At 38.9% G+C, this 15,499-nt stretch overlaps 1 protein-coding gene across 1 annotated transcript in view; it reads left to right on the top strand.

Moving 5' to 3' along the window:
- Positions 1–337: 337 nt before the first annotated feature.
- The window catches only part of LOC131217596 (sister chromatid cohesion protein PDS5 homolog C-like), a 56,868-nt gene continuing 41,706 nt past the window's right edge, over positions 338–15,499 (top strand). The window contains exons 1-3 of the mRNA XM_058212536.1: positions 338–342; positions 887–1,132; positions 1,232–1,373. Coding sequence (XP_058068519.1) covers positions 338–342; positions 887–1,132; positions 1,232–1,373 — 393 coding nt within the window. The remainder of the gene's footprint in view (positions 343–886; positions 1,133–1,231; positions 1,374–15,499) is intronic.

Below are 15,499 nucleotides of genomic sequence, written 5' to 3'. Positions count from 1 at the left end.
ATACATAGCACGTGAGCCAATCTGCCATCGAGTCAAGTCGTTCGGTCCCGACTCAGTTCCTGACTTGCTTGAGTCAAGTTTGAATTGGTCCGACTCGCTTCAGTTATATGCGTATATGAACATAAAATGGTAAGCTCACATGCATCACATAAGCCAACGTGCCATCAAATCAACTCGTTAGGTCCCGACTCAAGTCAGGATTTGTTAGACTCTGGCCTAAATCAGCCCAGCCATCTTACCTGAGTCAGGTGTGACTGGTCGTTTCAAACCGGGCAGATGCCACTGAGTTCCATCTTGACTCGGACGAGTGGTATCGACTCGTCCACGTCTCAATACCATGAAGTAACAAACAAAAAATCAGACACAGGCATGCATTAACCCATCCGAATTGTCAGCCCACACGTGCCGCTTGAGCTAATTAGCTTATGCACGAATTTTCCACACGTGTCACACGTTCCTTCTCTACCCAAGGCGTGTGACAAACAAAACACGGGAGTATCAGGACAGGTCATCCACAACAAACCACCCGTGGATAGCTTTCCGGTACAACTCCTGCTCCATCAAATCATCTCAATACACATCAGCGTTTGTGGACCCCACTGGATGCTGGCCCCACAATGAATCAAATCAATAAAACCCAAGTGGGCCTCTTTTTCCGGGTCGAACGTGGACCATTACATCACCTCTTATCGGGTCCAAGCTCGCTGGTCTCACGTCACTCGCTCTCTGGCCCCACACTTGAAAAACCATAAACCCGAGCACACTCCACAAGTACTCGGGTCGAGGATCCGACGATTCCCGGGCCCCAATCCTGCCGATCTCACGCATCAGTGCCAGTCCTCTAATTTCAGTACGTACTACGCCTTCGCACAGCTTAAACCAACAGAGAAAAAGAAAAACGAAAAAAAAAGAAAAAAAGAAAAAAGGAAAAGAAAAGGGAGAGAGCGAAAAACAGAGGCGGATTCCAAAGCGAACCCAAAATCAAAATCCATAAATCGGGCGGAATCCGTGCGGATCCCTGGATTCCCTTAAAAACGCTTCAGAACAATTCTTCTCTTCATTTACCCCGCTCTCTCCACAACACAAACAGAGAGAGAGAGAGAGAGAGAGAGATTTCGTCACCGAAAGACAGGTACATAAGCATCTTCGCCTTCGAAAGAAAAACCCTAGATTTTTCTTCTGCTTTTTCCTAACCCTAACAGCTGCGACTGCATGGAATATTGGTTTCTAGGGTTTTTCTAGGGTTTCAATTGAAAGAGGGAGGATCTGATACAATGGAGGAGAAAGAGCTGGAAGACCAGCTCGTTGAAGCCGGGACTAAGCTCTTCGAGAGCCCGCCGTCTGCTGTCGACGAGCTTCTTAATCTCCTCAACGTAAGCCTCCTTGCCCCCCTTTTGGAACTTTTCCTTTTCTAGGTTTTCTATGTTTTCATGCTGTTTCGAGGAAGAAAATCAGTTGGTGTATTTCCTTGTTGGAGTCATTTTTCTGTGGAATCAGAACTGGAATCCTTGTCGTCGTCGTTAGTTCATGGGAGACACTGTTTACTGATAAATATATGCAATATTTCTACCTTTTTAGCTGCGAAATGGTAGAAAGTTGCATGTCTATGCTGGAAAAGTTGAAAGGATGGGCGTATTTGCCAGTTAGAGCAGATGATTTTCCCTATTTACGTCTACTCATAGTGATAATTTCATGCATCCTTCCATCATTTACGCCCTCTCCTAGTGATAATTTCAGCCATCCCTCCGTCATTTACACCCACTCTGAATGATAAATACACCCATCATCTCTACTTTTTGGGCTGCATGGCAGTACAAATTTGTGTTTTTGTATCACTGCAAAGCAGAAAGGATGGGTGTATTTATCTGTCAGTCAGAGTTGGTTCCGTAATGATTGCAGATGTTGTTTTGAACCTGGTCAGAATGTTAGAATATTCTTGTATTTTGCTGAGTAGCTAGAATGATTCCATGCCTTGTTTCTTTTGGACTTGGTCTTAGAGGGACTAAAGCCTTGTTTGCATGGTGGCTTCCAGCCTAGACTTGGGTGTCATGTTTAAACGAACCATCCCATATAACAGGTAAAAATCCCTGTTTATACCATGGTTTTTGAGTATTGTGCTGGAGCCTGTAATGTCCGGCTGACTATATCATCCTCATTGGAGGGGCCCCACCATGGATAGCCCAGCATTTCTGTATGAAAAAAGGAGAGAGTCATCATTAACAAAAAAAAAAAAACCGTTTCTAAATTCTAATGCACGAAACATCAACTGGCAGTACAAATATATTTCAGATATGTTTGCTGATATTAGATACATTGAGATAGTTCTATTTTTCTTGATCATACTGACAACCCTGACTCATTCTTAGTGAATATGGACATGGTTTAACCCCGAGCTTGTATAATGACAAAGAGTGTCCTTTGTGTATCTTCAACTCGTGAAATTTGATAGGGCTCTTAATAAAGGTTAAACGTTAAAATTGTTGGTATAGGAACACCTATTGGCCTCGATGCATCCAGGACACCCTTTCATCACACATAAGAGGTGGTTATAGGCGGACCCCACATGCTGGTGGATTCACGATTAGGGTCATGGAGGCTGTCTGATTGGACTGTAGGGCACTGAGATCCAATCTGGCAGCCTTTTAATGGCCTGATTGAACTGTTAGACCTGCATATCCAATCCGATAATCCACCACACCTACTGTGGGCCTCATTAGTGACTGGTCATGTTGGCCACATGGTTAGCGTATTTTCTTTTCTTTTTTTCATCTTTTTTTTAGCTTCCTTTTTAGGCCTGAGTTTGTTTCACAAGCAGTAGGAATTTTAATTAAATTAGGGAAGTGTGTATGCAAAGGCTAATGCAATAGTTGGCATTTTGATTAAATTAGAACAATTTGTCCATATAGGTTTATAAATTCTAGACTGTACGTGTTACTGTGAGTCATGAATGTTTTGATTTAATTAAAGTTTCCTTGAGTTTTCCATTAATTGTTGTTTCTGGCATTGTTTTTCTTCTGTTAGTTCTAGTTGCAATGCTGGGGGACTTTTCTATCTATTGTGTGGTATGAAAGAGAGGAATTTTCCACAAGTGTGGCACGCAAATTTCAGATACAGTTGTTTTCATTGTGTGCTCTATGCCAATTATGACATCAGCGTGTCAATGTGTTTTTTCCTGCAAAAGCCCTACTCCAACACTAGTTCTTATCTCAGTAAAGTATCATACAACACTTTGTATTATTTTTACTGGTTTAAATATTTTTGACTAAAGTTCTATATATATATATATATATCAGTCATGGTCTCCAAACTTCTGGCCTCTGCGTGTGTTTGGATGTGCTGAGGGAGTGCACTTCAATTTTTAATCTGATAAAATATAAAAATGGAAACAACCAAATCATAATTTCCTTTTGCCGCATCCACAACATATCTATTCGCGCATCCAAATGATTCGTAAATATCATTTCCATTCCATAACATTACGTATGATGTGGTCTATTGATACTTATCAATTCCCATATTGATCTGATTATCCCTTGTTCCAAATTCTGAACTTCTGTTTCCTACATGTTTCCTACCCAAGCTTTTTTTGCTGCTTGCACTCGTCTTCCACTTGCATTCTGTTCAATGGGCACCACTACCCCCTCATGTTCCAGGAAAAGATCTCATCCTTTTCTTGACTTTGGTGCCTCATTCTCCAAAATTTCACTTGGTGCTCTCACCCCTTTTTGTAATTTACCCATGATTTAAGATGTTGAGGCAATATCTTTCCTCTTAGTTGAAAGTTGTATTTTCCTGATCATCTTGTTTTCTCCGTTTCTTCTAAGAATTCGAACATTCTTTTGCTGTCCTCTTCATCGCAACCCAAAGTCATGCATGCAGACTGCCTTTCCTACTCTCTTGATGATAGTTTCAATTCGATTGCAAGCAGTACTCTTGTCCAATGTTTTAAAACCGGACTGAATGCTGACCCATTTTTGTGGGTGGTTTAGCTAACCATTGCACCAACTAGTCATACCTGTTTGGACCTGAGGATCTAGTCAATGTAAATTAATAAAAATAAAAAGAAGGAACAGACTATATGCTCTGGCGTAGCAATGAGCGATTTTTTTTTTAAAATAAAAATCCAAACTGAGGTTCTGGATGTGAGTTTTGCATATGATATTGCAATTTTTTAAAAGAGAATTGTTAGCCACCTTAATTGACCTAGGTTTCTAGTGACGAACCTATTTTCATTCCTCATTCTGGTCCAAACTAATATGATTGTTTAGTTTTGTTAGGCCATCCTGCTCATTTTGGTCCTTACCTTTTGAGTTTTGCGAGTAACGTTTCCCTTCCCAATTCCTTGCTTCAATCATGATTGCTTTCTTGCTTTTTCATCTTGTCTGCCTTGTGCTTCTTTTAAGAGCCCTCACCATGGAGATCATCACCTTGCTAATATACGTATTCCCCGACATCACAATCTAAATAAGCTTTGTTGGTGGTATGCGTGTATCAAGACTGATTGAGTGATTGCTTTCGTGATAGTGTAGTTAAAGGCGTTAGGTGCAATTGCCCCTAGAAGTTATGGCATAACTTTGAAACCAGTTGCCTAACTAATGCAACCCCCCTTTATCTGGGTTTGGGACTAGCAAGAGAGCAAAAAACCCACAGGCACAATGTAATAGACTATTACATAGGTTGATTATAATCATATATGTAATGAATGTATCCATATCTATGCATATTTATTTTTTAATAGTTTTATCCAACTAGTTTTAAAACAATGAATTGGAACTAATTGTAAAGTTAGTATGTTATTTTAAATAAAGTGATAGTCGTACATCACTTCCAAAATTTTACATTTACTCAAACATTTCAATGAATCCACAAAACCCTATAATTTCAAAATCTCCCAATCTCCCTAACCAAGAGACCCTAATTTCATAAATTCTTAATTCCTTTTAGTTTAAAATGCCGTATCCTCAATATTCCTTAAATTCCCTCAATTCTAAACCCTATATTTAATTGCTCCAAATCTTATCCCTAAATTTTCTAGTTTCCCCAACTTCCCCAAATTTCCCTAAATACGCACAATTCTAAATTCCAATATTCCAATATCCCAAATCCTAACCCCAAATTGCCCCAAATCTCTTTAGTTCCCCAACCACAAAAAATTGCTAAAATCCCTAAAATTTCCAGACACAAAAATCCCAAAATTTGATATCTCCAAATCCTCTAACCTAAAATTTCCAAATCCTCTAGAATCTTGCATTTGACTTCTATCGCTTGTATGGCACAATTGGAAATATTGTTTTTAAGGAGTCCATGGAATCACATTCACTAATAGAAGAAAATACTCAATGAGGAATTTATAAAAAATCTTAAAAAATTAGGAGGTCTTTTCATAAACCAAAGTTTGATCTAAACGAAATGGGAAAAATGTGCTTAAAGGTGGCTTATAAGACATTTTCCACTTGTAATGGGTGTAAAAATACCCAAAATGGTTTGCTTTAAAGTACCCATAAGCATTGTTCACAATATTGGTGATGCTAATATCACCCTTGGATACGAAAAATACAATGGTATCACATGTGTTGGGGAATGTATCATTGTCTGAGGGAAACATTGGGGAAAATTGGGAAAATGAGATGTTACTTGATCACACACTTAAAACTCACAAAGATCACAAAAAAGCATGTACAATAAGTTTCTTCTGCATAGGGTCCTAAACGTTGCGCTTTTTGAGAGAAGTGATGCAATTATATCCAAAATGAGTTCATATAATTCCTCTCATTGGGTCCTAAACTTCATGCTAAGTTGGGATAAAGCCCTAGGACCCGATGGATTTCCTCTCTTTTTCTTTCAAGTTTTTTGGAAAGTGGTGAAGGAAGACATCGTTGCATTCGTGAAGGAATTTTCTAACTTAAAAAGCTCATTCTCATTAGCTAGGTGCTTCTTCTATTGCCATCATCCCCAAGATTGATGGTGCAAAGGTTTTAGAAGATTTTCAATCGATTAGCCTCATAGGTAGCTTGTATAAGATAGTGGTGAAGGTGCTTGCCATGAGGTTTATAAATGTGTTGGGCAACATCATGTATTCGAACCAAGGGGCTTTTGTTGGAGTGAGGCATATAATGGACAATGCTCTCATCGTGTATGAATGTATTGATTCTCGATTTAAGGACAGAAATTTGAGGTTTTTTTTTGTGTAAACTTGATGTGGAGAAGGCCTAAAACCATGCCTGTTGGGATTTTCTAAATTACATGTTGGGCAGAGTGATTTGCGTACCCAAATGGAGGTGGATTCAATTGTGCATTAACTCTCCTTCTCAGATCTTGCGAACAGATCCCTGAAAGGTTTTTTTCAAGCCGTCTAGGGGTCTCCGTTAGGGTGATCCTCTGTCCCTGTACTTTTTTTTTTTTTTTTAAATTTTTATAAATGGTGGTTGTAGAAGCCTTTAGTCACATCCTTGTTAAAAGTCAAGACTTGGGTTTGATTTTCGGCTTCAAGGTGGCCGTCTCGGGGGACTAGGTGTCACTTGCACCTTCAGTTTGTCTATGATATTATCATCTTCTGCAATGCGAACCCGAGTATGGTTGAAGATCTTTGGAAGGTTGTTATCTGCTTTGAAGCGGTCTTGGGGTTGAAGATTAATGTGGTTGGTATCCATTTGTCCAAGGAAGCGCTGGATTATTTTGCGGGGATCTTTGGGTGCAAGGCTAACTCCTTTCCTTCCACATATTTGAGCTTTGTTTTATGTGTAGGGAAGTGTACAAAGCATCTTTGGGACATAGTAATAGAGAGGATTGAAGGTAAATTATCTAAGTGGAAGAGTAGATACCTTTCTTTAGCGGGGAGATTAACTCTCATCAAAGCTGCCTTTTCCAACATGCCACTTTACTTTATGTCGCTCCTCAAATGTCCTCAAGCAGTTTGCGTGAGATTAGACAAATTGACGGACTTCGTTTGGAAAGGGAGCGTGAAGGGCTCTAAGTTTCATCTTCTTAGCTGGGACGAGGTTTGTAAACCCATCTCCCAAGGTGGTGCTGGTCTCTGGGATCTTTACACTACGAATCTTGCCCATTTAGGCAAATGGCTTTGGCGATTTAGAACGAAACAAGATGGCTTTTGACGGGGGATTATAGCCTCGAGGTATGGTATGCATGAGCGTGGATGGGAAACCAAGATGTCCCCAAGGTACAAAGCCTCCCATAACCTGGAAGATGATTATGAGAATCAAGGAGGAATTTCTTAAAGGTATCACCTTCACACTGGGAGATGGATATAGAATCAGATTCTGAGTTATGGTGTGGGGATTCTCCTCTGTCTTTTCTATCCAAACTTAGCGTGGGCGGCGTCAGTGGCTGGATTGCAAGTGGAGTGTTACTCTAGTCTTGGGAGGGATCCAGAGTGTGCTGGACTCCAAGTTGTAGGAGAAACCTTTTGGATGTTGATGCGGATGAACTTATTGCCCTCCTAGGTAGATTTCCCCTACAAATGATGGAGACTCGTGGGTTTGGAGAGAGCACTCTTCGGGTACCTTCTCTATTAAATCCTTCTAAAGTTTGCTTCAGCCCCTTAAAACCCTGACTCAAGAAGGTTTTGCGTACCACTTTTGGTCTAATGGAGTGCCATTGAAAGTGGCGGTCTTCACATGGCTAGTGGGTAGGCGTAAAGTGTTAACAATAAACAACCTTAAAAAAAGAGCCATGGTCATCTCGATAGTGTTGCATGTGTTCTCAAGATGCGGAATCTATCGACCATCTCTTCATCCTTTGTCCTTTCGCTCGAAAGGTTTAGGACCATGTGTTATCTGATTTGGAAGTGTATTGGGTCATGCTAGCCTCAGTTAGAGATCTCCTGTGGGCATGGCATGGAGGCAAGGTGTTTCGTAACGGTAATAGTTACGATCACCACTGTTACCTTTATGATATGGGGCATAACAGCTGTTAGGACCCCGTAACAACTGTTACGGTCTCTCTTATTTATTTATTTATTGTAAACCCCCCCAAAAAAAAAAAAAAAAAAAAAACTTGTATATGCCCTGTAATGTTGCTTAAAAAGTATGAAAAACTTGTATCTGTCCCATAATAGACCATTACGGGGCTATTATGGCCTTTATAGGGGACGTTACGTGTTGTTAATGGCATTTATGGGTCATTTTTTCCATAACAGTTGTTACGGCCGTTACGACGCTGTAACGTATAACGGTTGCCACTGTTACCTTTATGTAACGGACAACACACCATGCATGGACGTTATATTGGGATCACGGGAGGGAGAGGTTGTTGCCAGTTGTGTGGTGGTCTTTATGGGGCGAAAGGAATCAAAGGCTTTTACAGAACAACTCTAAATATTTGGAGGCGATTATCAACTCTATTTCTTTGTTAGTTTCGAAATGCGCAGTCTTTTGTGTTAATCACTAGTAGCTAGGTGCTTGTTGGATAGGCTCTTTTTCCCCTTTCTTTGTATTCTTTTCCTGCTTTGCTTGCGGCTGGCATGCCTTTAATAAACCTTACACCAACCTTAAAAAAAATTTCATAAATCATACAATACAAGTACAAAAATAAACACACATATAAGCCAATTTAGCTTGTTCAACAATTTTTTTTAGATACGTGAATGTTAAATTATTTTTTTCACTATTTTAGTTTTGGAATGGGCAGCCTTTTGTGTTAATCGCTAGTAGCAGCTCTTTTTTTTTTTCCTTCCCTTTATTTGTATTGTTTTCCCTCTTTGCTTGTGGCTAGCAGGCCTTTAATAAAACTTCCACCAACCTTTAAAAAATTCTTAAATCATACAACACAAGTACAAAAATAAACAAACATATAAGCCAATTTAGCTTGTTCAATATATATTTTTTTAAAAATATGTGAATGATAAATTATTTTTTCACTATTTTAATTTCTTTCTTTTTTTTTTTTTGAAAATCCAAGAAACTTACAAGTAAATGAGTAAATCAACTTACAAGTAATATCCAATGATTTTTTGATACTAGTTGCAATTTAAATTGGTGAAGATGGAAGAATTTAGGATTTTCTCCAAACTAAAAAAAATTCAGATAGTCAACTCTAAGATTTTGCATGCAAATCATGCACAATCATTCATGACTAATTTTTTTAATACCGATTATGAGCAAAATATTGAAGTAAAAACAAAGAATAACAAAAATCTTTACTAACGGGTTCTGACCCATCTTTGTTCTTTGAACTCAATTTCCATGCGAAAAATCAGTGTTATCAAAATCCTTTGATTTACGATTTGAGTTGAATCTTCAGCAAAATGATTTGAATCCCACCTTTGAATCCCATTTTATATGAAACCTACAATTCTATGATTTGAATCCTACGATTTATGATTCAAATCCTGTTTTATGATTCAAATTATTATATTTGTTCTCTTCTATTTTACGCTTCACTTGGCTTTCATTTTATGTTTTAAAATTGGTAGGGGCTTTAAAAATTGTTTAGAAAAAACCTTTTAAAAAGGGACAAAAAAGAAAAAAGATTTAGAAAAGGTATATTATTTTATTTTGTTCTTTATAAGAGATAAATGACATATATTCTCTTCAACGTTAAATCGTAGAGTGTCTTTTATTATTGTTTCTTACTTTTTAACTAGTTGAAACACCAAATTAATGCATGACATATCTGAAATGTTTTTATGGATGGTTAGGTTCATGTTGACTTTTTTGTATTGTGGAATGATGGCTAGAAATCAAAATATCTTTTTTCATTGGTCTATATAGTCAAATGTTGCTTTTCCAACGTGATTCTACATTCAAGAAAGGTAAGTAGCCAACAAGAACATAATTATCAAGGATCCTTGTATGTTTTTTAAGTGAAATTTCTTGAAAGACAACAAAAATAAAAGAAAAAGAAAAAAGAAGATAAGAATCCTATAACACTACCATGACATGGTATTAGTTGGGTGCATATTGATGGCAAAGAGGCGATTAGTGAGTTTTTATTTTTTTTAAAGTTATTTATATTTTTCATATATATATATATTCATTTATAAAGAAAATAAAAATCTTATGATTTATGATATGATTCGCGATTCGATATGATTCAACTGCTATTATGATTTGTGATACGATTACAATTTTGACATATTGTTAGAAACAATATTTCTTCCAAAACAATTCATAAGGAGTCGCGTAAATGTTGATAAAATCCTATATATATATATTTAGTTTTTAGTTTTTGTTCTTCAAATTTCTAAAGGAGGGGATGTTGCCGTTATGTCGATATCATCAACGCATGTCGCGTGTGTTAACAATACAATGGAACATAAAGGGGGATGGATGCTACATTGTAATATATCATTGATATCGCTATATATTACACGTTATCGATGATATATCGCGTGATGCCAGGGAGTGTAATGTATTGGAGACGTGCGATACCAATAGTGTAGGCTGATACTATTGATATTGCAATCAATGCCCATAATACCTGGAAACATTATGTGGGTGATATCTGGCCACTTAAAGAACTGGGTGCTAGGCGGCACACAGGCACACCTAGGCGCACTCTTGGGGGGTGTAGGCAGTGTTCAAAGTATTGGTATCGCTACAAGTTTCGCTGGTCGGGGATACAGAAACAATATAAATATTGCTGATAACCAGAAATGCGAGAAACATGAGAAAAACAATAGAAATTTCAGTGAAACTTTAAGAGATGTTAAAATACACATGCATATTTAGGAATAAAAATTTTGCAAAAAGAATGTATGCACAATAAGTTTCCATTTAATGGGGGCTTAAAAGCATGTGTGTCATCGTAAGAAGCATTTGTAGGCTTTGCTATTGTAGAATATTAACAACTCATGATATTTTGCAAAGAAATCATCAACAACAGGAAAAGAAACAAAAGATCGCGGTCTTGATATCGCGCAAGTTGTGATAACGATAATATTGAGATATTATCTATATTAGCAATGACAAAGTGAAAACTGCATAGAACAATGTGCTCATAAAAAAATTTGAAATAGAATTTAAAAAAAAAAAAAAAAAAAACAAACTTTCTGTGATATCTCTACGTTGGCGATATTTTTGAAATATTACTGATGCACATGATACAAGCGTCACCTAGAATTTACACAGTTGGAAATAATGGCGATACATTGGCAATATCAATACATTAATAATACAAGTGACGCCTGGAATTTACACAATTGAAAATATTGGCGATATCGATTCGTTGGCGGTACTTAGCAATACATTGTTGATGCTTGGAATTTCTAATACTACCGGTGTTATCGATATCGCTACCGATGTTAGTGGTATCGCCAAGCTGGAGATAACGATGATATTGGAGATATTTCGAAAATATCGAAGATAATTCAAACAATGGGTGTAGGTGGCCCAAAATGCCTAAGTATGTGGCCATGAAGTTTTTAACTACAATGCTTGGCATTTCTAGGTTGTCTCCCATTGGATCTTCTCCGACTCAATTCGTGATCTTTGTGATTGACACACATTGTTGTCTAGGTCGATTTTTTTCTTCTTGTTGTGAATTATTGGAAACTCTCTTCATCATGGTGTGCCGTAAAGGCTGTTACGTAAAGTTAGTGGTGGCAACCATTACATGCTATGGGGTCATAGAGGCCTTAATGGCTGTACGAAAAATTGGCTCGTAGAGGCCGTTACAACCCCCGTAAAGGCCGTTACAGCCCCATAACGGTCCATTAAGGGGCCGATGTAGTTTTTTTTTTTCAATAAAAAAAGAGACTAACACCCATTACAGCCTCCTTAATGGTTGTCACACCCCATATCGTAAAGGTAATGGTGGTGGCTGTTTCGGCCACCGTTACTGTTACGGAATACCTTGCTCTTCATCCCCCTTTCATTCCTTGGCCTGTTCTTGAGCACGGGAGATGGGACCTCTTAGGTTTTGGCACCTTTAGTGGTGCCATTATTTCCTTCGACCAAACTGTGCTTCTCGTTTTGGTGGAGAACTTATTGAAGGGAAAAGATAACAACAAAGAAGGGGTCAGCTAACAGAATCCCAAAGCAACAATGGCAACACCAACTGAAGGAAAACAGAAAGCAACCGGCATCAAGGAACTGCTACATACACAGACCGGAATACATCAGACAAACCATCATCTCCCATAAAAAATAACCAACTCTTGCCTACTGGCACTTGATTTGGTAAGATATTTGGCCTCAGAATTGGCCCCTATAGGCACATGAGAAAAGAAAACCTCCCTGCTGAAAGAGAGGTTGCGTGCTTCCTCGACGCAGTCAGCCAACCTAGAGGAATATGAAGCCTCCTTGAATCCATGGGAATGAGTTCCTGGAGTCGCTTTCAAAGATAATAGGACCTGGGATAGCAACTTCAGTAATTTTGCAAGCTTGGAGTAATGCTGCTGCTTCAGCATATCTAGATTCTTTGAAATGGATTGGAGCTGAGAATTTCACTGTAGTGCAGCTGTTTCTATCAGAGTGGATACTTCTGACACCGGAATGTCTGGAATCCCCCCACAAGAACCCTTTGAAATTGAATTTCACAAAATTGTTAGACTTCACGCCACTATGAAGGACTTCATCCCATCCATTTTTGAGCAGTGTAGGGCTGGTAGGGGACATGTGCTTGAAGGTAAGATTTACCTTCACCCAATATAACAACATATTGAAATTTTTTTAACTATCAACTGCACTGACAGAAACCTACTGTTGAATACATGATTGTTTCACGCAGCCAGACTCCATAGCACAGTATAAAGGTCATATTCCATCATACCACGGGGGCCCCAAACAGGAGACAACAATCTCCCAATCTTCTTTCTCACCGAATTTGGGAAGCTCCACTGTGTATAGAACCTAGAACTGCATTCCATAGTCTAGAACAGAGCAATGCAACAGCAAGTGGTCGACTGATTCTTCTTCACAGCAACATAGGCCTATTTGCCATTGCAAAAATTCTACTTTTCATATGGTCAACAGTGAGAAAATTTTCAAGAGATGATAGTCAAGAAAATGCTCAAATCTTCAAGGGGACCGGGGCCATCCAAATTTTGGAGAATGCAACTGAGGTGACACTAGTTTGGCCATGAAGCTAATGAGCAAAGAATCTAACTGAGAATTTGCTGTTTGGTTCCAGCTCCTATATTCTTCTATTGGAGCCCTAATGGGTGATGTGCACATTCTGAAGCAGGGCAAGAAGATGCTTGAAGCTAGCGCTATTCACTGTCTTTCAGATTGCGGCAGACTTTCAGGCACCAAATTGCCCTTGTTATTATCATGAATCCCATCCCATTTCTTCTCTCTTCACTATGAACTTTGTGTAACCCTACTTGTGAAGTTCCTAAATTACCCTCATCTTTATCGACCTTGTGCTTGTTTCAAGTTGGTGCTGAATGAAACATGGGTACTTCTCCTTTGGGATGGCTGGGAAGCATCATTCGCAACCAGTTTAAATGCCCTTCCATGGTGATTGAGGTGCCTCATAGCGAGATTTGCGCTTGGGTCAGTGGAGAAGTGCCGTATCCATGGGATCTCGATTGTATTCTTAAAGTGATCATCAGATTCCTATCTGGGGGATTTATGCATATCGTTTAATCCCTCGGTTCTGTTCATTTGGATGTCGAGCTTGTGACTTCAGGCTTCTCACACCCTTATTTTTGTATTGGGAATTCCCTTCCCATTGGTTTTTAATGAATCTCGTTCACTCCCCACATAAATTTTTTTGTCACTTCATCTTGCTATATATAATCATCATCATCGTACCCACCCTCCAAGCAAATTGGGCTTGGCTTTTAAGTGCTTGTTGGAAAAAAGTTTGTGACCACCTATTGGACATCAGCCTTCATCTTTTAGCTGGGCTCTGACACCATCCACGACAGAGGTTCTCATTAACAATGCACACATGCCAACATGGTCCCACATGTTACTGATCTCCGGCCTGGACATACATGCACACCCCTATGATATACTACAGACATTTACAATGTACGAATTTGTAATTGATCGATATCTAAAATTGAGATTGCAATGATGCTAAAGGCCTTCCTAGCTTTTTGCAGAATTTGCATGATATAGGTTATAGCTTCTAGATCTCTAAAGATCAAACGTTGAAGAGATCTGCTAATAATCTTTTTGTGGGAAATGCTTAGGTGATTTGTTTTTTAAGATAAAATAAAAGAAGTTGGCAGTAAATTCTTGTTGAAGTGATATGCAGCACAGATGTGACGCTGGAAAGAACACAACTAATAAAAGTAACACTATTGAATGGTAGAGAGGCATATTATTGTTCATAGCTTGGTAGAAGTAGACTAGTAAGGCTCGCCATCACCTAAAGCCTTACGGCCATGATCCCAAGTAATTGGGGTTGGCGGACTACTAAGGCTACGAACTAATAAATTGCTAACCAAGGAATACAAAGCCTGTGGGCCTTATGGACCCCATTAAATGACTGTCGGCTTGTGAGCCATGAACATATAACAATATGATCATGGTCCCAATTTAGTGGATGATTGGTGGAAGGCTCTAATCATGAATAGACAGCTGATGGGACCTTATTGATAATCTACATTGTTGATTCCACCCCTGGAATCTGCATCAACGTACCAAATGTGACATGATGATCTTGTAACCAGGCCACTCATTTGCAATGTTTGTAATCTTGGGATTGGGACTCGACTAGGTCAGCCTGCAAAACGTGACCTGGACGGGTCAACGTGGAGACCTCCGGCAGGCCACTTTTCCTAGTTAAGTAATTTTATATTATAGAAATTGTATATAACTATTTAAAAAATACATAATTAATTAATGGTGCAAGATTCCAAGTTTTCTCTAAAGTCTAACCGACAGAGAGGGAGAGGGGGATTTGATAGGTACGGCGCCTGTTACTACTGTTGTGATATGGTGCCATTTCCACCTGGTATTGCATCCTAGATGATGATTTGAACAGTGCATGTACTGGATTCTATGCTACAAATTTTTTTTTTTTGAAGGATACAAATTTAAAGCCAAAAGGCTGAAAAAACAACAACAGAGAATGCAGCAGAAAAACATAAAAAAAGGGAACAAAAACAGAAACATGTACAGAGAGAAGAAAAAGAAAGGTAGACGGAGAAACTATAGAACTCAAGACTGGGGCAAGCCACACCAGACCAAACTAAGGAGAGAGGGGCTGCAGATTTGAAGGCCTGACACTGGCCTCCCACTCATCAACGTCTCGCAAAATTGGGGAGATCACTTGATTTGGGGTGGACCAAGAGTCTTGGAAGGTGCTCGAGTTACGTTCCCTCCAAATGCACCAAAAGATTGTAAGAATGAGAAGCCCATGATGAAGAGACGAAGAAGCGCCCCTACTGCCACTGTGCCAAGTAAACGGGAGATCGATGATAGAGGACGGCATGACCTAGGAGATCTGCAAGTTGTTCAACACTGCTGACCAGCTTCCCAAAGCAAAGATGCAATGAATAAGTGGTCAATTGATTCAGCATTCTTCATGCAGAGCAGTCGGATTCTATGTTACATGGACCGTAGGAAGAAACATTTGTTGAATG

This window comes from Magnolia sinica, chromosome 10, assembly GCF_029962835.1.
Source record: "Magnolia sinica isolate HGM2019 chromosome 10, MsV1, whole genome shotgun sequence".
NCBI lineage: Eukaryota > Viridiplantae > Streptophyta > Magnoliopsida > Magnoliales > Magnoliaceae > Magnolia > Magnolia sinica.
This window is presented reverse-complemented; position numbering and strand designations above follow the sequence as displayed.